Consider the following 20,656-nt stretch of genomic DNA (forward strand, 5'->3'; position numbering starts at 1 on the left):
CTGGGAGGCTAAGGCAGAAATATTGAAAGTTTGAGGCCAGCCCTAGGCTATGAAGTGAGACTGTCTCAGTGGGGGGAAAAATCTTCAATGTTCTACACAAAAATCTAGGGAAATGAGAAAAACAACCTTTACTTTTTTTTTGATTAATATTTGAACTCAAGTTGAACAAACTAAATTCCTCTAGACACTCAGCTCTACTTACAGTTTAATTGCATTCCCTCAAACATTTAACTCCATTTATAATTTTAATATATTTGATTTTCTTTTTAAGTACTTGGGATGCATAACCTAACAAGCTCAATTTCCCCAAGGATACTTAGTTACTAGCAAATTTAATTAATTAAGTTTATGCTGAATTTAAATTTCTTACAAACAATTCAATACTTTTTAAAATTGATTGTGTATAGGAGTGGAATTCATAAACACATTTCCATACAAATTTATTATGTACTTTGGCCCTTTCCCATTATTATTTCCAAACATTCCCACACATAGTTTTGCTTCTATTTCTGTATCTCATATGCATTTATGATTTTTATGTATCGGTATAGAATCTAGGATCTACAGATGGAATATGATAATTGTTTTTCTGAGTCTGACTCATTTCCCTTAATATGACGTTCTCCAGTTGCACCCGTTTCCCGTAAATGATATAATTTTGTTCTTTATGGTTAGGTAAAATTCCATTGTGTATATATGTCCCATTTCCTTAATCCATTTGTCTGTTGATGGACACCTACACTGCCCCCATAACGTGGCTGTTATGAACACGTGCAGGTTCTATGTTGTGCGGATCTGAGTCCTTCAGGTATTCCCCAAGAGTGGTCTGGCTGAGTGTATGCTAAATGTGTGTTGAGGAGCCATCATACTGATTTCCACAGTGGCTGTACCAGCAAACACTGCCACCAGCAGTGTATGGGAAGGGTTCTGTTTCCCGAAGTATCCTCCCAGCATGTGTTTTCTTACTGATAGCTGTTCTGAAGGGGATGAGATGGAGCCATGTAGTACTTTTGTTGTTTTGAGAAAGGGTCTCTGTGTAGCCCTGGTTGTCCTGGAACTCACTATGTAAACCAAACTGGCCTTGAGCTCACAGTGATCTGCCTTGCTCAGCCTCCTCAGTGCCGGGGTTAAAAGCATGCACTACTACACCCAGTTTACTAATTTTTTGATAGAAAGTTTTTTTCATATAATTTGTATATGTATATATGGTTTTTGTGGGGTTTTTTGTTATTTTGTTTTTGTTTTGTTTTTTTTTTTTTTTTTTTGGTTTTTCGAGACAGGGTTTCTCTGTGTAGCTTTGCGCCTTTCCTGGATCTCGCTCTGTAGACCAGGCTGGCCTCGAACTCACAGAGATCCGCCTGCCTCTGCCTCCCGAGTGCTGGGATTAAAGGCGTGCGCCACCACCGCCCGGCCCGTTATTTTGTTTTTTTGATACAGGATTTCTCTAGGTAGCCCTGGCTGGCCTGGAACTCACTATGTAGACCAGGGTGGCCTCAAACTATAGTATATATTGATCATGTTTTAACCCTCTCCCAGTTCCTCCCAGATCCTCCCCTACCTCCCTACCTACACAACTTTATGTTCTTTGTCTCTCTTTCTTTATAGTTCAGTACTTTTTATTTTTATTTATTTATTTATTTATTTATTTTTTTTGGTTTTTCGAGACAGGGTTTCTCTGTGTAGCTTTGCGCCTCTCCTGAAACTCAGTTGGTAGCCCAGGCTGACCTCGAACTCACAGAGATCCGCCTGGCTCTGCCTCCCGAGTGCTGGGATTAAAGGCGTGCGCCACCACCGCCCGGCTATAGTTCAGTACTTTTCAAAAACTTAGAACCATGACAACAAATTACAGGCTCTGGGGTTGGGAGTTAACTCAGTTGGTGGAGTACTTTACTTAATACAAACAAGAGCTTGGGTTTGGGCTTCAGCATGGTGTATCCTAGGAGTGAGTGGTATGCACTTAACCGGTAATCCCAGCACTAGGAAGGTGGAGGCAGGAAGATCAGAAGTTCAAGGTTCTCCTTAACTGTATAAAGAGGTTGAGACCAGTTTGAGCTACGTAAGACCCTGCCTTAGCTCAACACAACACACACACACACTCACACACTAGACTTTATCCCTCACATGATATAAGAATATAGGGGAAGAGGGGGTGGACCCTAAAATGACATTTTTTAGCACCCTGGGTCATTCTAACACACAGAGTTTCTAATCACTCACTGATAATCTCTCAACCTAAAACCATAAATCTAATATTGATTACTGATGTATGTCTTATCAGTTACCTGATATTTTAATCTTAGATCTTAAATCAGAATCCCAGTGATCATCTGTCAGATATATAATATATCAAAATTATTTTAATGTTAAGAATGCTTTTAAACTGGGTGGTGGTGGCACATGCCTTTAATCCTTGCACTCAGGAGGCAGAGGCAGGTGGATCTCTGAGTTCCAAGCCTTGTATATAGATCAAGTTCTGGGACAGCCAAGGCTAAACAGAGAAGCCTTGTCTAAAACAAAATAAGAGCATGCTTTTTTAAATACCAGTTACACAGGTTTGTGTGTGTTGTGTTTTGAGACATGGTCTGAGTGTTTAGTCCGAGCTGGCCTGCGAAGTGAGACGCTTCTACCTCAGCTACCTGAATGCTGGGGTGTGAAAAGACAGATGTTCAGTAGGAATTTACCCATTCTACAAACTCTGCTCTGTGTCAAGTTGGGACTAGCACTTCAGTGAGCTGAAGTGTTCGTGTCAGTGTCTTTCTGACTGGAACTCAAGTCCAGCAGCCTCTGCTTAGTCAGAATGTCCCCATAAAGGCTGCCTGTAGGGTGTAGGATAATGTTTATTCCTCTGGGTTCTGTTCTTTGGGGGCATCTAGAATCACTGGTTCAAATAAAGATCCCTGGGTCACTTTCTAGAGCTGCTAAGTCAGAATTTCTGAGACTTGGCCCAGGACACGTTTTTTTGGACAGGGAGAGTAGTAGGTGTTGAACCCAGAGCCACACTGTCGTAGCTAAGTGATTTGCTATTGCGCCCCACACTGCCCCAGGAGGCTATTGCTATTTCTTTCTGTCTTTGGTTCTTTTCATGTGTGTGTGTGTGTGTGTGTGTGTGTGTGTGTGTGTGTGTGTGTGTGTGAGAGAGAGAGAGAGAGAGAGAGAGAGAGAGAGAGAGAGAGAGAGAGAGAGAGAGGTGGTGTGTGTATGAGCACATGCCAAGGCACAGCTATGGAGGCAAAGGACAGCTTTGTGGATCCATTCTCTCTACCTGATCATGGAAGTCAGGTCGTCAGGCTTTGATGAAATTGCCTTTAGCCAGTGAACCATCTCACCAGCTCAAGATTTCATTTTCGACAAGGTTCTCATGTGGGAGCCATAGACATTTTGAGCAGGGCTGAGTTTAGGAGGGCTGGTAGGATGCACAATGCTGGCCAGGCAGCAGAGGGGCCTTGGCTACAAAGTGCAGTCTGGCTGGAGCAGCACAGCACTGGTGACAGGAAGGAGGAGGAGGCAGACATGGTTTGGAGTCTAGTATTTAGTTCAGGAGTCTCCTTCAGACTATTTTTGTCTCCTGATTGGAAACTCCAGCCTCCCGAGACCTGTAACCATCTGATGAGAAATTATCTTCAGCGTGTGGGCTGGAGCCCAGAACCAGGTGCAGCCAACCTTCACTTGGGGTTGTTAGGCCAGGTCTGGTTAGAACCAGGGTTTCCTTGGTGCTCACCTAAGGGGAGCTGAAGGAAATATTTATTCTGTCCTTTTTAACTTCCACCCAAGCTGATTTATCCAGGTGAACAAAGTCCTTGGAACCATCTATGGCAGCCTCCTAAGGGGAAAGAGTAAAACTTATCCTTGTCTGACAGATCTAAGCCCAGAGCCTCACGTGTGCCAAATAAATGCTCTACTACTGAGCCACATCTCAGTTCCTACTTAAAAGTTTAAAAAACATTTGTGTGTGTGTGTGTGTGTTTTGCCTTCATGTATGTTATGTATATAGGTATGTGTACCACATGCATGCCTGGTGCCAGTGGAGGTCTAAAGAGGACATTGAATCCCCAGGATCTGGAGATAGGGATTGTTGTGTCTCTCATAACGTGTGGATGCTGGGAACTGAACACTGGTCCTCTGAAAGAGCAACAAGTGCTCTAAACCACTGAGCCTTCTCTCCAGCCAAGAGGAAGAGTCTTTTGCCTTGAGAAATGCTATCCTTGTTGTGATGATAAACTGTTTTCCACTTAACATTAAGAGCAGTTGTTCAAGAATTTCCTTTGACTTTATTTGTATTTTTGCTATTTATTTAGAGACAAGATCTGTGTGTCCCTGGCTGGCCTCAAATTCATTATGTAGCCAAGGTCAGTTGGAGCTCCTGATCCTCTTGTCTCCACCTACTATGACTGGGATTACAGGCATGACTCACCACACCTAGGATTTCTAGGGTGTGTGTGTGTGTGTGTGTGTGTGTGTGTGTGTGTGTGTGTGTGTGTGTGTGTGTGTGTGTGTGGTCTTGCTGTTGCTCAAGCTTGCCTTACACTGCTGAGATCAAGTGACCCTCTTACCTCAGTCACCTGCAGAGTAGTTTAGTGACTGTGGTACCATCTGTTGAACTGTGGCTCATGTCCTGTTTCTACTGTTTTCAACAGTGGTTTCTCTGTGGACTGTTGGGGACCGACATGAGGGGTGTGGTAGAGCTGACACCTCAGACTTTGTGAGCTATGCCATTGAGCTCCCACCCGACCCCACATGGAATTCTGAGCAGCTTGCTTGGCATGTAGCTAGCAGTGGGTACCACCAGCTGTTCTAGGTGTTGCAGTTAGATTTTAGTATCTGGATCAGCTACACTGCAGTCACAAAATGCCTAGGAAGCCAGATGTGGCTCACACCTTTAATTCCAGAACTCAGGAGGCAGAGGCTAGCAGATCTCTGAATTCTAGGCCAGCCAGGGCTACATAGTGAGAGCCTGTCTCAGAACAAATACCCTCCTACAACCAAAAGTGCTTCAGATTTTCAATCTGAAAAGATGAGTTCGACTTTCTGAGCATCATGAAGTTTTAGATTTTTAGCATTTTGGATTTTCACATTAGGTTGTTCAACTGTGCTCTATAACTTCGTGGTTTTCTGTGTCTTTTCCTTGGAGGAATTTCCTGTGGGATACAGTCACCCATTGGGGTTCTAGGGCACAAAGCTTGTCACTTTGTACAATGGCAGATCTGTCAGCACATATCCAGTAGTCCTTGTGAGAGCAGAAACTGGGTGATAAGGCATGAATCCCTCCCCGGGAGGAAGGAAATGTTCATCACATGCTTGGCTGGTGAACAAACAGTGAATAAGTGAATGAGGAAACCTTAGGGTTGTACATGTGGGAGGAGGGGCTTCCGATGACATGGCTCAGGAATGTTTTGGGTTAGGGATTCTGTGTACCCGTGACTATCACAGATTGTTAAATGCTTTTTGTTGTTGTTGTTTTTAAAGATTTATTTATTTAGAAGAGGGCATCAGATCTCATTACAGATGGTTGTGAGCCACCATGTGGTTGCTGGGAATTGAACTCAGGACCTCCGAAAGAGCAGCCAATGCTCTTAACCTCTGAGCCGTCTCTCCAGTCCATTGTTTTGTTTTTTTGTTTGATTGGCTTTTGGTTTTTAAGACAGGGTCTCTACATAGCCCAGGCTGTCCTGGAATTCTCTATGAAGACCAGGTTGGCCTTGCACTTACAGAGATCCACCTGCCTCTACCTCCCCAGTACTGGGATTAAAGGTGTGCACTACAACACTCAGCTGTTAGGTGGGTTTAAAATTCATTTATTCCGCCAGGCGGTGGTGGCGCACGCCTTTAATCCCAGCACTCGGGAGGCAGAGCCAGGCGGATCTCTGTGAGTTCGAGGCCAGCCTGGGCTACCAAGTGAGTTCCAGGAAAAGACACAAAGCTACACAGAGAAACCCTGTCTCGAAAAACCAAAAAAAAAAAAAAAAAATTCATTTATTCCATTGTATTAGTTGTCTTTGATACATAATAAATTACTTTGTTCTAGCTTGCTTTGAACTCACTATGTAGACCAGGCTGGCTTTGAACTTCCATAGATCCACCTGCCTTTGCCTCCAGCATGTGCTACTGGGCATACCCACAACAAGCATTTATTATTATTATCTCATATTGTTCTTGAGGGGCAGGAATTTGGTTGTGGCTTAGTTGGATGATTCTAGTTAGACTGTCAGCCAGAGTATAGTCATCGGAGATCAGCTTGAACTGGAAGGAGGCACTTAGGAGTGGGCAGGTGGGATGTCAGGGTCTCAACCCCTGACCCTGTGGCCTTCACTGCCGACACTGTTCAGTGTGTGGTAGCTAGCTACCCACAGACTAAATGATTGGTTAGAGAAAGAGAGCCAAGTTATACATTGAGTTATAACTTGTCCTTGGAAGTAGCATGTAGCTACATATAGATCAACTCTGACACAGCTTGAGAAGGGACTGTACTAGTTGGAAAAGCCAGGAGGAAGAATCGCTGGGGTGTAGAGGCTGGCCGTTCCTTCCATAAAAGGGCACTGAGTACATTGGTGTGCCCGAGCACTCAGCATGTGTGAGTGGTCCTCAGAAGCATCTTGGAAGTCATGTCATCGGCCCACCTCCCAGATGAAGTATGGAGGAAAATGCACAGCCACAGGCAGTGGGGATGGAATTCAGACCTGGGCCAAGGGGTTGCAGGTGCTTCTCAATTATTTCATTTTGTGGTCATGGGACCAAAGGGCTACTGTGTCCTGCTCCTGATGCCCAGTATCCTGCTGTGTGTTCCTAGCTTGGAGAAGATCAGCATTTAGTATTTTAAGTACAGTTTCTATGGAAAGTGTGTGCACCTTAAGTTAGAAACTCTGTGCTTAGGAAAAACTAGCTTCCAGGGGTCAGTCCGAGTTGCCTGTGATTCTGCAGGCCCCTGCTCTCTCTGCTTCACTCCATCATCTCCCACACTAGACTATCGCTCTGAGGACTTGGAAGCAGCGCCTGCTTAGATCCTAGACCATGGAATTGGGAGGCCCCCGACAGCCTCAGCTTGCTGGGAATGAGGTGATGCGGTTCATCCCAGGGTGGCTAGGAGGCAAGCACAGGACTGAGGCTGGATGAGAGCTGTGCAGCATCACCTACAGGTGCTCCTACATACAAGGCCTGCCTGCGTTTCCTTCAGAGCAGGGTCCTGAGCAGGTCACCTTGGACCATCCCCACAGACCAGTTCTGATCCCATCAGTTCCTGACAGCAGGCATGGCACTGGGGTGCTGCTGTGCTGTGAGGGCTTGTGATAAAGCTATGCTTTACTCTTTACCTGGGCTCCGATAGTGCCATAATTAGAAGAAATGGCAGGTGAGCTTGAGGGCAGCATGTGGTGAGCACAAGTCAGGATAATTGCAGTGTACATTCCAGCCCCTGGCCAAGGCCAAGCTGGTGGCTTATTTTAGCCCTGTGCATGGCAGGGAAGGGCCACAAGATGAGGTGTGGGGCTCTCAGTACTACTAGTTCAGAGCCTTCAGGATGAGATGTTGTTTTTGCTAGCAGTAATTGTTGCCATTATTGTCAACTCGGCCAGCTGTGAACAGATGACAAGTACTGAGAAGCTGGTCCTCATGGGCAGAACAGACCCCACCTCAAGAAGGCCCTCTGTGAAGGCGAAATCAGAGTAAAATTGAGGGTTGCAGATCTGTAGCTCAGTGTCGGGCACTTGCCGAGTGTGTAAAGGCTCTGTGTTCAGTCTCCGAAACCCTTTGGGTGCTGGAGAGATGGATCAGCTGTTAAGAGCACTAACTGCTCCTCCAGAGGACCCAGGTTCAGTTCCTAGCATCCAAATGGCGGCTCAAAGTCACCTGTAACTCCAGTTCCAGGGGATCCAACACCTCCTTTTGGCCTCTGTGGGCACTGCACATGTGAGATTTTGTGTGTGTGTGTGTGTGTGTGTGTGTGTGTGTGTGTGTGTGTGTATGCAGACAAAGCCCTCACACACATAAAAATAGGAAAGTTCTTAAAGAATGAAAGTGAGACACCAGCATGCATGAATCAAATCTGAAGATGTTTCCCTTCACCCCACTCCCCCCCCCACACTCCCCATCTCTTCTTCCCTCTGTGGGTAGAGGTTGGTCATTGAGTCTGGAGGATTGTCAGGTGCAGTGAGTTAGCCAGGACCGGTTAAGTTCTATGGGCAGCTGCAAGAGTCAGGTATCCTGTGTGGCAGGAGCTGGTGCAGTGAGAGACACACCTGCTTGGCTTTTCCAAAAAGGGCCTGGGAGCTAATGGCATGGAGCAAGGTGGAGGGAGGGCTTGGCTCTGCAAGCCCCTCATTTATTATGCAGGCAGTGTGTTCCTGGCAATTGGGAGCAATGGTGGCCTAGACCGAGTTCTTTGCCCTTGAGCCTGTGTTCTAGAGGGGAAGGAGGCCCACAAGAGAATAAGCCTGCATGCAAAGTGAGATATCAGGGTCCTGTTTGACTGCAGTTTTCAAAAAGGAGCCTGAGTGGTGGCACATACCTTTAATCTCAGTGCTCAGGAGGCAGAGGCAGGTGGATCTCTGAGTTCGAGGCTAACCTGGTGTACAGAACAGCCAGGGCTACACAGAGAAACAAAAAGTACTGAATATGTATAGATATTTTTGTCATTATTCCCTAAGCAATACAATAAAACAACTGTTTCCATAACATTTATATTTACTGGGTATTATAAATGCTCTAGAGATGATTTAAAATATACAAGAGGCTGTATGTGGGTTAGATGCAAATTCTGTGACATTTTATATAAAGGATGAGCTGGGGGAGGTGCTATCCATGAGGGTCCTGGAACCCATCCCTTGTGGATGCTGAAGAGCCATGTGCTATCAGCTGTGAGACCCTGGTTTTATAGCTAAGGACACACTCAGTACTTGAAATCACTTTGCAGAGGGCATTGGCATTAGAATCTGCTGTGTGGTCCCAGAGGACTTTAAGTCTCACCAGCTTAAGTATTGTCCCTTGGCCATGAATAGCCAGCCCTGGCATCTGGTGAAGCTCTGGGGAACCAGCAGATAGTGTTGTAGCCATGGACCTGGTCCCTAGGAGTGGGTCGGTGGTACCACCTGTGTTCTTGGTGAGGCGTGGGGCTGGATCATTCTGTGTTCCGGACAGAGCCTACCTAGCTCACACTGCTGAAGATGGGGATGAATCATGGTGGAGAAGGCCAGCTTAGTCAGCACCCCATACTGCTGTCTGGGACCCATGCATAGACACTCCAGCTGTCTCCCTTCTGCCAACTCAGGGTCAAGGAGCACAGTGGTGCAGGGTGTGCTTTGTGCAAAGACGCCTGACTGTGGCACGAATGATTCTGTTTACAGTGTGGCAAGGTGCTGTACCTGGCTAGGAAGTTCTGCAGGCTGCCCCTTAATATGTGTCCAAGCGCTTACTGGGAGGCAGTTGGATCAGGTGCCTGGAACTTCTTGTCTGGAGAGGTCACCTTGCTAGAGGCCAGCTCCTGCCAAGGCATGGCTTTGAGCACCTGGCTATGGAGACAAGCCTGGGGAGAGGTGAAAAGCACTGAGCCTCTGCTGTTATCCCTGGGCACTGGAGGCTGTGGAGCCATCATGCAATGTGGGAGTCTGGTCTGTGGTGCTGGGGGTCCAGTCCCACTTCTGCCTTTTGTGCTGTGGACTTTGGTTGCTCCGTGGTCCTCTCTTAGACTCACTTGCCTTATCTGCAATGTAAACTGGGTAATTTCAGGGGTCGTTTGAACACTGACATCCAGTTTCATCAGGCCTCTAATAATGATAGTATTGATAGCTAGGGTTTCATGGGCCTCGTGCTGTGTTAGGGCAAACATGAATGCTCTGATGCTCACAGCCACCCACAGGCCACTCTTAACGTCCCTGCTTTCATGGGAAACAGTCAGAGTCAAAGGACTGTTAAGACTAGAGTTAGTCTGCAGCTCACACACAGGATTGAGCCTGTATGATAATGAGTATTCAAAGACGGGTAATACCTAGGGTGCGCTCACCAACCTAAGACAGAGCGCCGGTGTGTCCTGGGCAGGCGTCTCCATGACGGGTAAGGTGACCTGCTGATGTCCCATGCAACCTAAGTCAGAAGCTCATTTATTAGTAAAAGGAGGACCTGTAGGGTCCTGGCCCCCGTTTTGGGTAACTGTTGCCTTGCTTGCTGACCTTGACCTTGATATCCTCCCTATGATAATTCCCTCCCTCCCGGGTTCCACCCTCCTGAATGCTTAAGGGAAGTTCCTTGTCTGTGTATCCTGCATAATGGGCGTTAACAGCTTAGATGCAAGATTGTAAAACATCGGTAGCGTAGCGAACTTCTGCCCTCCCAGGTTCTCCCATTGTGCTGTAAGCCTGTATTTAAGACCTCCTCCCTCCTTCAATTCAGCATTAAAAAAAAATTAAATTAAATTTAAAAAAAAAAAGACTAGAGTTAGAAAGCAGTAGCCCTGGGTTTAAATTTAGACTTGAGGGCTGTGGTTAAGAGCACTGGCCGCTCTTCTAGAGGTCCTGAGTTCAATTCCCAGCAACCATATGGTGGCTTATAACCATCTATAATGAGATCTGGTGCCCTCTTCTGGCATGCAGGCAGACATACAGACAAAACACTGTATACATAATAAATAAATAAATAAAACTTAAAAAAAAATCTTTTAAATTTAGACTTGAACTCTAGAGCCCAGTTCTTACCCCTTACTCCACATGACCTCCCTAGAAACCAGAGCAGGTGATAACAGGGCCTGGGACTCAGTGCCATCCTAACAGTGACCGTTGAATGAAGTGGTCACCTTCCTTTTTTTGTTGTTTTTTGTTTTTTGAGACAGGGTTTCTCTGTGTAACAACCCTGGCTGTCCTGTAACTTACTTTGTAGGCCAGGCTGGCCTCAAACTCACAGAGATCCACCTGCCTCTGCCTCCCAAGTGCTGGGATTAAAGACATGTGCCACCACTGCCTGGCCTTGTGGTCACCTTCTTATCTCACCAACAGACATACAGGGGTCCTTAGAGATCTCCTGGTTTGACCCTCCTCCGGCCACTGTACAATGAGGCCCCTAGAGGGCAAGTGATAGCCCCGGCTTCTCCTGACAGACCTGTGGACTTGTCTGGGGTAGCCAGAGGAGGTTATGGGTGGGCAGCTGTGGCTCTTAGCTGAGGTTCATAAAGGAGGTTTGCCACCATGTATGTGTGCACGGGGGAGGAGCTCATTTGGTTTCTGGTGTGATCGAGCAGATGGACAGAGAGGCATGTGGCCTTGATTTCCTAGTGGGCTAGTGTTTCCAATGGTGTGACTAGAGGCTTCCCTTATTCTGAAACCTGTTCTGTGACCAAGGCACTTCATAGTACCTCTCTGATCCTCATCTTTCCCATTCATAAGTAGGTTTTAATGCATACACTTTGGGTTTCAAAGGGACCAGCATGGTACTGGGGTGAATGAATAGTTAAGTGTCAATATGATTTGTTGGAGACTTGTGGTTAGTGTAGTGCAGACATCCTACCTGGGTTCTAAGCCCACCTCAGCTGCCTTCTAGTAGTGTGACCTTGACTCAGTTTTTTTGCCTCTTGGGGTCTCATTGCCCTTACCCTGAAGTCTCATGGGCATCCCTTGCAGGTTATGATGAGGCTTGTGTGGGATGATGCATGCAAAGCCAGTGTATGATAGATGCTTCAGAACCACGACTCCAATAATGTTTCCTGAGCACTTGATGCTAAACATGAGTTAGTCTCAGTTCCTAGTCTTTTTTATTTGTGGTACTAGAGATTGAACCCATCGCCACGTGCGTGCTGGGCAAGTGTCCTGCCCCTGACCTGTAGCCTCGCCTTAATCTATAACTTTGTATTAGCATATTTGTCTGTATTACTCCTGAAACAACAGCTGATCGTTCAGATCCACTGTCTCGTGTTCACACAGTAAAATCTAGGTGTCAGGAAGGGACAGTGACTTGCATAAGGTCACACAGCTGGTTTCTGTGCTCTGGGTGGTTTTGTCCACCTCAGTCTGTTGCAGAGCCACTGCTCCACTTCCTGTCAGTCTCCAGAGGGACACCTTCCTCCGCCCCTCCTTTTCCCATTACTCTCCCGAGCCAGCAGCTCCTTGGAGCTTCAAGCTTCGTGAATGGCTTGGTTAAGCACTTGGCCGTTAAGCGTTCATCTCTTACAATTTCAATCCAATTCCTATAAGTTTATTGGCAAGACGGGGTGCATTAGAGCTGCCAAATTTAATAGATCAAGTCCTCGTGTCTGGGATGCAGTTTCTCGGAAGTAATGAGAGAAGAGAGGTTTTATACGTTTTCATTTGGAATGACTAGCTGTTCCTGATCCCATTACAGCCCCTGACTTAATGGCTGCCATCCCTGTCTGCTGCAAGAGCAGCTTTCTCCATCAGCCTGCTTGGCTGCCTGAACCAGCCGTGGCAACCGTTTGTCTCCTCGTCTCTCCCAGGGCCTTCTTCCTGAGGAGTGTCCCCATCTGCTTGCTCTGTGGGTTCAGTCCCAGAGCCAGCCTAGTTTGCCAGGTGTGTGGCAGTCTGGGGCTTCGGCTGCCACTTTAGATAGCTACCTTGTAACCTCAGGGAAGTCATTTCCATCTTCCTCTGGGCCTCTGGAGCCTGCTCTTGTCATCGGAGGGGCTGCACGACCCAGGGAGGACTTGGCTGTGAGACTGATGGAATCACTGTCCGCCTTGGCATGGGACATGGTGGCTGAGGGAGCTGTTGCTGAAGGGCCTGGAGACACTGCAGTGTTCTCATTTCCATCTGATGCTGCCTGGGAACCTCCTCCCCCAAGATGCAGCCGTCTCCTCAGGAAGCTGTCGGCACCTGCTGTGGGGCTCTCTGGCTTCCCTGAGCACTGAGCTAGCTGTAGGAGGGGGAACACTTGGCAGCAGAATTTTAGGGGACCTGTATTTGCTTTCTGCTTACCAGCTGTGTGACATTAGGCAAATCGCTTCCTCCCTCTGAACCCCAGTTGTCCCAAAGGGAGCATGGTGATTCATTAATTTATTCTGCAAATGCCTGATTGCCTACCTACTCTGTTCTAAGTACTATTTAGGGGCTGGGGCCTCTAAGAAAAGGCAAAATATACTTGCCTTCATGGATTTATATTCTTGTTGGAAAAGAAAGACAGTAATATAACAAGTAATTTATTGCTTTAAAGGAGGTAAGTGCTCTGAGGAAAAATAAAGCAGAAAGTGGTGAGAACTCGAGAGGATCCTGTGTGTTCAGGTCGAGTGGTCGAGTTCAGACCCACTGATCGTGGGAGCATTTGAGCAAAGGACTGAGTGAGCGGCGAGTGTGACAGGTGTCTGAGAGACAGTCTCCAGGCCCAGGCTCAGCAAGAACAAACCCAAGATGGCAGCCACATGCCTGGCATGTGTGAGGAGCAGGGGGAGGCCTGAACAGAGAGAACACGGAGGTTGGAGGCCCACCAGGGACAAAGGAGGTGAGCCAGAGGGTTTAAGGTAGTGGTCCTCCAGCCTGTCCACATTAGAATTACCTAGAAGTTTAAAAAATAAATCTCCAGCAGGGTGGTGGTGGCGCATGCCTTTAATTCCAGCACTTGGGAGTCAGAGGCAGGCGGATCTCTGTGAGTTCGAGGCCAGCCTGGTCTATAGAGCGAGATCCAGGACAGCCAGGGGGTTACACAGAGAGACTATCTCGAAAAACCAAAATCAATAGATAAATCAATAGATAAATATCTCCAAACTTGGGCCTCGTACCCTGAAGTTCTGGCTCGGTCAGCCAGTGTTGAACTGGATGGCAGAAGAGTAAGGCCCCTCTGGGGGATTGTCAGCTAGTTGTCAACTCTGCAAACTCCAGAGGCAGCGGGCCTGTAAGCAAAGCCTTGGCCCGAGCCTGGCTCTCCGTGCTCGGTTGAGGACCCCGTGTGTGCCCAGAGCTTCAGCACAGGATCTTTTCTTCAGTGGTCTGACCAAATGCTTTGTGGCTTTGCAGGGGCCCTCGCATTTGGTGGAGGTGGCCATGGGGAAGCGATACTTCTGTGATTACTGTGACCGCTCCTTCCAGGACAACCTGCACAACCGAAAGAAGCACCTCAATGGGCTGCAGCACCTCAAGGCCAAGAAGGTGTGGTACGACATGTTCCGAGGTGGGTGCTGCAGGCTCAAGGCTGCCTCCTGCGGGCACACTCCGCCTTAACTGCCCACCAGACAAGGACTCCTGAGGGACAGGCTGGGATGGAAGACGACTACTGCTACTACTACTACTACTACTTCTTCTTCTTCTTCTTCTTCTTCTTCTTCTTCTTCTTCTTCTTCTTCTTCTTCTTCTTCTTCTTCTTCTTCTTCTTCTTCTTCTTCTTCTTCTTCTTTTGAGACAGGGTTTCTCTGTGTAGTTTTGGCTGTCCTGGATCTCACTCTGTAGCCCAGGCTGGCCTTGAACTCACAGAGATCCGCCTGGCTCTGCCTCCCGAGTGCTGGGATTAAAGGCGTGCGCCACCAACACCTGGCTGACTTTTTTTTAACATTTATTTTTATTGTATGTATGTATTTGCCTGCACATATGTAAGTACATGTATGCTTGGTGTGCAGGTCAGAAGAAGGCATCAGATGCCCTGCAACTGGAGTTATGGATGGTTATGAACCACCATGTAGGTGCTGTAAACTGAACCCAGATCCTCTTCAATTGCATGTGGACAAATGCATGCACACATTTGCCCAGAGTCAATGTATGTGGAGGTCAAAGAATAACTTGTGGGGATGAACACCTTTATTTCAAGCACTGAGGAGGCAGAGGCAGGTGAATCTCTAGGAGTCTGAGACAAGGCTAGCCTGGTCTACACAGTGAGTTCCAGGCTATCTAGGCCCCGTGTTAAAAAAAAAACTAACAAAGCCAAGGGCTGAGGCTATAACTCAGGGTTGGATTGTTTGCCTAGCATGCAGAAGACCTTGTGTTTGATTCCCAGTGCTGCAAAGGTAGGATGGCAAAAACAACATCAACAACAAAGAGTAGAGAGAGGTAGGCCAGAGTGGAGCCTCCTTTTCCGGACACCTTGACCAAGGCCTCTGGGTTTGCCTACCATGGACTACCTAAGGGACACTGTGAGTTGGAAGAGCCCTCTTTGAGGAGTTAGTCTTTGAGCCACTGGCTGAAATATGGACTTCAGACATACTTCTGGGAGCAGGGGGAGAGGATGCAGCCTGTAAGAGAAGCATGGAGGAGCGGAAGCTGACTGTGGGCGGGGCTGGATCTTCCAGAGCAACCTTATGAAGAATACTGCTGGTTAGCAATAGGGTGTGGGAAATGGCTGTTCAATGATGGGCACAGAGGGTGCTGTTCATCTGCCAGAGAAGGGTGGGCCCTTTAGAAAGGGCTTCTCGGCCCTAGAGTAACCTGATGATGGGCTGAGGTGGGAAGCATCCAGCACAGGGCCTGTCTTGATAGGTAGGAGCTCGATCCAGCCAGCCGAAAGGTACGGGAGATTGGCATTGTGGCTGCAATGGCCCGGGAGTACCTGGACTGAGATGGGGTCGTGTTGGTGCACTACAGGCTCAAAGCAGGTGAAGGAGAGAGCCAGATCTGAGAAGCTAAAAACTGAGTCTTAGCAGCCAAGGAGACAGGAGAAAGGAAGCCATTTCTTTCTCTGGGTGACTCTGTATGGTAGTGGTTCTCAACCCTGACTATGTGTCAGGATTACCTAGGAACCTTTAAGGAAAAGTGCTAGCTAAGCTTAGTAGCCTGGTGGTGTTACTTGGGAAGCTGAGGCAAGATCACCTGAGGCCAGCAGTTTGTTGTTCTTATTTTTAAAACAGGATCTTACTCTAGCACAAGGTGACCTGGAACCTGGAACTCATTATGTAGCCCAGGCTGGCCTTGACCTTGCAGCAATTCTCCTGCCTCAGCCTCCACAGGCATGAGTCACCAAGCCTGACATGTCCAGGAGTTTGAAGCCAGCCTAGGTATACTGCAAGACCTCATCTCAATCAAAATGAAACCTTGATCCCTTGATACCATCTCCAGATGCAGGGTGCGGGCTGAGGGGTTGGGACCAGCCATGGTTTTGTTTGTTTGTTTGTTTAAAGACGGAGTCTCACTATGCAGCCTGGTTGTCCTGGAACTCACTGTGTAGACCAGGATGGCCTTGAGATCCTCCTGCCTCTGCCTCCCAAGTGCTGGAATTAAAGGCGTGTGCTTCCGTCTAGCTAGCTGTGGTATTTTAAAGCTCTCCCGTTTCAGGAGAGGAAAGTGAGGCTCGGAGACTTGACGCAGGGAGCGTGGCCCACCAGCGAGGTGGTGGTGGTGAGGGGGCAGTGGCTGAGAGAGAACAGGGGTAGGTTGGGGATTCAGAGACAGTGGGGCTCCTCAGAAACCTGGCATCAGGCAAGGCCTCCTGTCCCCCAAATCCAGTGGAGACTGTGATCTGGCATCAGCTGGGCCAAGATCATCTCCTAGTCGCAGGTCCTGGGTTCAGGGCTGAGCAGCAGACTCTTCGTATTACAGAAAGGTGAAAAGGCGGATGCCGTGAGCCCTCTCCTCAGGACCCCTCACATCTTCAGCCACATCCAGGCCTTTGATCAGCTCTGTGAGGAAGGCTGGTGGCCAGGAGTCCCCACTTAGAGATGATCGCTTTAAATACAAAGCACCCGGGGGGATCTAGCTTTGGTGGCTGAGTTGGCACGTGAGCTCTTTCCACTTCGTCAGGAGGCTTCCCTTTGGCTTACCCCAGCCACTCTGCAGACCCTGGGAGGCACTGTGCGTGTGTGTGTGTGCGTGTGTGTGCGTGCGTGCGTGCGTGCGTGCGTGCGTGCGTGTGTGTGTGTGTGTGTGTGTGTGTATGTGAGAGAGAGAGAGAGAGAGAGAGAGAGAGAGAGAGAGAGAGAGAGAGAGAGAGTCACCTGGAGCTTCACTTAGCACCGCTTTGTCCCTCCAGACAAGTCCATGAGCCCTCAGCCACTGGTGTTCCACAGGCCATGGTCAGGACAAGCGCGGGCCCTGAAGACTAGCTGCCTGTCAGTCACTACAATGTGACCCTAACTTCGTTGTATGTAAACCAGACATAACAATAGCGAACGGGGCTCAGTAGTCCCATGGTAACTAGACACAAGGGTATAGTGAGTAGGGATGATGTCTCGGTGTCCCCAAAAGGATTGACCTCAGGCCCTTTGTCTCTTGGACTCATTTATTCAGCCATTGCTCAGTGAGTACTTAGCAGTACTTAGCTCACAGCCAGCCTCTGAAGAGTCAAAGGTGGATAAAGTAGGGCCCTTCTTTTATGCTGCAAGCCGCAGGAATATATCATAAGAACTCAGCTGGTTATGGCAAAGTCACTACCTGGAGGAATCAGGGAATTCCTCCAGAGGAAGCCAAATCCCAAGGAGTTTTGATGTTACTTGGCTTGTTATATATCAGCTGTCTTCTGTTATGAAAATCATGTGTGCCTTCATAGTCTTCCCAATTGACTTTTCCCTAAGAAGGGCTAACAGTGTGGACTGATCACTCTCTGGACATACACATTCCAGGTATTTGGAGAACAGCCTCAGGAAAGGCTTTCTCTGGAATCAGATATCTCCCTTGGCCACTTTCAAGGACTAGCAGTAATAACAGTCCACATGCAAGTCTCCTGATTTAAGGTAAATTCCACAAGGAGACACCACCTAGGTCAGGTGGACGTTAAGTAATAGCTTTACACAATTCAGCTCGGACCCTCCTTTCTTAACAGCCTTACTAACTTTATAGACCTCTAACTCCTTACCTAACCACTTCTAGGAATATTTAGATAACCTCCTGCACTGACAGCTATGCTTAGCCAGAACCCCAGTTCAAGCCTCCCTGTAATTATTATCATTAGCAGCATCGGGCCAGGTCCATCCCCAGATAGAGAAGAGTACTTTATCAGAGATACCTCTGTATTCTCTAAGAACAGACTTAACCATCCAGGCTACCTGTCTGAGAAGCCTGGCGGATGTGCCAGTTAAGCTTTACTTCCTCTTTTCCCAAACCTTACCTCCAGTTCCAGATCTCCCTTTAACTATCACCAGAGGCATCCAGCTGTACACAGGTTGCCTAGCGACTGAGCACACTTTCCCCCACCCTGCAGAAAAAACGGCAGATAGCTTGGACAGATAGGAGCCACAGGAAAAAAGAAGACAGTTTTATTTTCTCCCATTGACCTAGCAACTTATAGATTCTTAACATTTTCTACCAATCACGTTTAAGATTATAGTTGAGCACATAAGAGCCCTCTTCTTAGATATTACCTGAATTCAGCCTTTAGTTAATTCATTTCCCCATTGGTCACTTCCCTTTGGGGTTGCAAATGATAATTAATGGTTATTGGCTCCCTATGTGATTCTTATCACCCCTCCATTTGACCCTGAAAACCTGGCTTTATATACCAGGACTTCCAGGGCACTGGAGGACGGAGAAGAGAAAAGAGAATGGAAGAACTAGATGGGTAAGAACTTGAGAGGAACAAACTGAGATGGGGAAGAACTAGATTAAAGGGCTAGAAGAGAGGACTAGAGGAACGAGATGGAAGATGAGGATGAGCCAGATGGGGAAGAACAAGATGAGGAAGAACGAGATGAGGAGAGAGAAAGAGATGGGAGAAAAGATGATATGGGAAGGAACAAGATGGATGAGAACCTAGAAGGGGCAGAACAAGATGAAGGAATTAAGATAGAACCCAGAGGGGACCGCGGACAAGTGTAGAGAGAAATCAGGCAAGAAAAGACCTAAATATGAGAGCAGAATATAAGCTTGTAACTGACACAGAATAATAAAGTATATGAACTAAGGAGTTTCGTGTACATAGATTCATTTCTTCTCATCAAAGATTAATTATCAGCTGGTTGTAGATTCTTCCCGGACCCTGGGAGGGGACTATCGAGGGGCTGGACCCCCTTAGTCCCCGATACTTTTACATAGGTTTGCCCAGGTTATTTATTACATTTATTTATTTGGGGCGTGTGTGTGTGTGTGTGTGTGTGTGTGTGTGTGTGTGTGTGTGTGTAAGTGTGTGTGTAATGGCTCGCATGTGAAACTCAGAGGAGAGCTTATGAAGATCAGTCTTTCTCCCATGGGGGCTCTCTAGGTATAGAGCTCAAATCGTCAGGAAGCACCGTTATCTGCTGAGCCATCTCAAGGGCCTGCAGGCACTTATGCAAGGTGCTTTGGGCAAAGTCCCAGGCTTGTGCTGGCTTCTGTGTTCTGCTGGCCTTTCACTCCTGGCCCTGGCCACACTCCCTGCATATCTTCTCTGTGGACATGCCCTTCCTGCCGTCCTCCTCCATGAGGACAGTCCCTGAATCTCAGAACTCAAGTCAGACAGCAAATCCTCCGGAATGCCTCCCCATCCCCAGGGCCAGGCCAGGTCATCCGGTGACAGGTTCAGTGCTTACTGCATCGACGTCCATGTAGACTAGAGCGGTTGTAGGGCTGGAAGGAAGGACAGGGTCTCACTTGCTCTGTACTTAAACATGCAAACTGGCACAGTGCCTGGTCCACAGGAAGGATACGCTTAGTGGACGTTTGAGAGATGAAGGGCTAATTGAGCAAACAAGCGCGGGGCACCGGGGGCAGCTGGGTACTGAGGAAGGTGGAGCTTGAGGGATTGATAGTTCAGGTCACAGAGAGCATTACATATTATGTAGGGGAGCAAGGCCCCTCTGAGCAGAGCCTGGGCGGAAGGTTCTCAGTGTGGCATCCTTCAGGGGCACTGAGGAATTTTTAGCAATTATAATGACTCTCTCTCTCAGAGGAATTAAAGCAGAACCTAGAAAAAGTGCATACCTATAATCCTACCACTCAGGAAACTGAGGCAGGAGGATGAAGAGCTTGAGATATCCAGGGCAACACAGTGAGTTCCAGGCCAGCCAGGGCTACATAGTGAGATCCTGTCCAAAGGAGAAAAATGCAAGTGGAACCTGAGAACCACCCCTGGTGATGGAGGCCTGTAATCCCAGTCTGAAGCAGGAGGATCCTAAATTCAAGACCTAGCTGGACTACTGGGAATCTGAGAGGAGTGGATTGATTGTCCATAGCTGCCCCATGCTTCTAAAGTGAGTTGGGTGGAGAGATACCAGCCAGAGGCTAGGTAGTATGGAATTCTCCCACACTCGGCTAGTCACTCAGGGCCCCTTGTCTGGGATCCAGGCTCAGCCCTCGGGCCAGCCGTAGTGGTACTAGGCCCAGAAGAATCCTGAGAAGGTAGGCCATTAGTGTCTGTAGTCCCAGCTGGGTCTGACAGATGGGTGCTTCTCTAGCCTAGGAGCCTCCTCACTGGAATAAATTCTCTGACAGCCAGGTCCAATCCCAGAGGACTAGCTGCTCTGCACGGAAGCGTCCCCACGGCAATGGCCACTCAGCCACCTGAAAGCAGAGCAGGGCTCTCCACTCACCACAGTGCAGGCTAGGTGCTGCTCCTTCCCGACCACATGTCCTTGGGCAGCCCATTCCCTGTCTCAGGCTCAGTCCCTACCCCTAAGGATGGAGCTGTTAGCGCTGTCCAGCAAGCTTGTCAGGAGGGAATAACTGTGGCTGCTTTACAGTGCTGTCGGGTGCTAGGAAGAGGATGCTGAGGCTGCCCAAGTCCTGTGACTCTAAGGTACCGGCAGGATTGCAACCACGACTCCCCATTTCTTGTTCTATTACACCTTCACAGCAGCCCCGCCAAGGGGGAACTTTTCTCCCCATTACATGGGGAGAAACAACCCTGG

General features: G+C 48.0%; 1 protein-coding gene across 1 annotated transcript in view; it reads left to right on the forward strand.

Moving 5' to 3' along the window:
- The window catches only part of Zmat5 (zinc finger matrin-type 5), a 34,314-nt gene that overhangs the window by 3,497 nt on the left and 10,161 nt on the right, over nucleotides 1-20,656 (forward strand). The window contains exon 2 of the mRNA XM_052736379.1: nucleotides 13,935-14,088. Coding sequence (XP_052592339.1) covers nucleotides 13,962-14,088 — 127 coding nt within the window. The 5' untranslated portion in view covers nucleotides 13,935-13,961. The remainder of the gene's footprint in view (nucleotides 1-13,934; nucleotides 14,089-20,656) is intronic.

The sequence above is a fragment of the Peromyscus californicus genome, unplaced genomic scaffold (genome assembly GCF_007827085.1).
Source record: "Peromyscus californicus insignis strain IS unplaced genomic scaffold, ASM782708v3 Scaffold_13__1_contigs__length_99412109, whole genome shotgun sequence".
NCBI classification, from domain to species: Eukaryota; Metazoa; Chordata; class Mammalia; order Rodentia; family Cricetidae; genus Peromyscus; species Peromyscus californicus.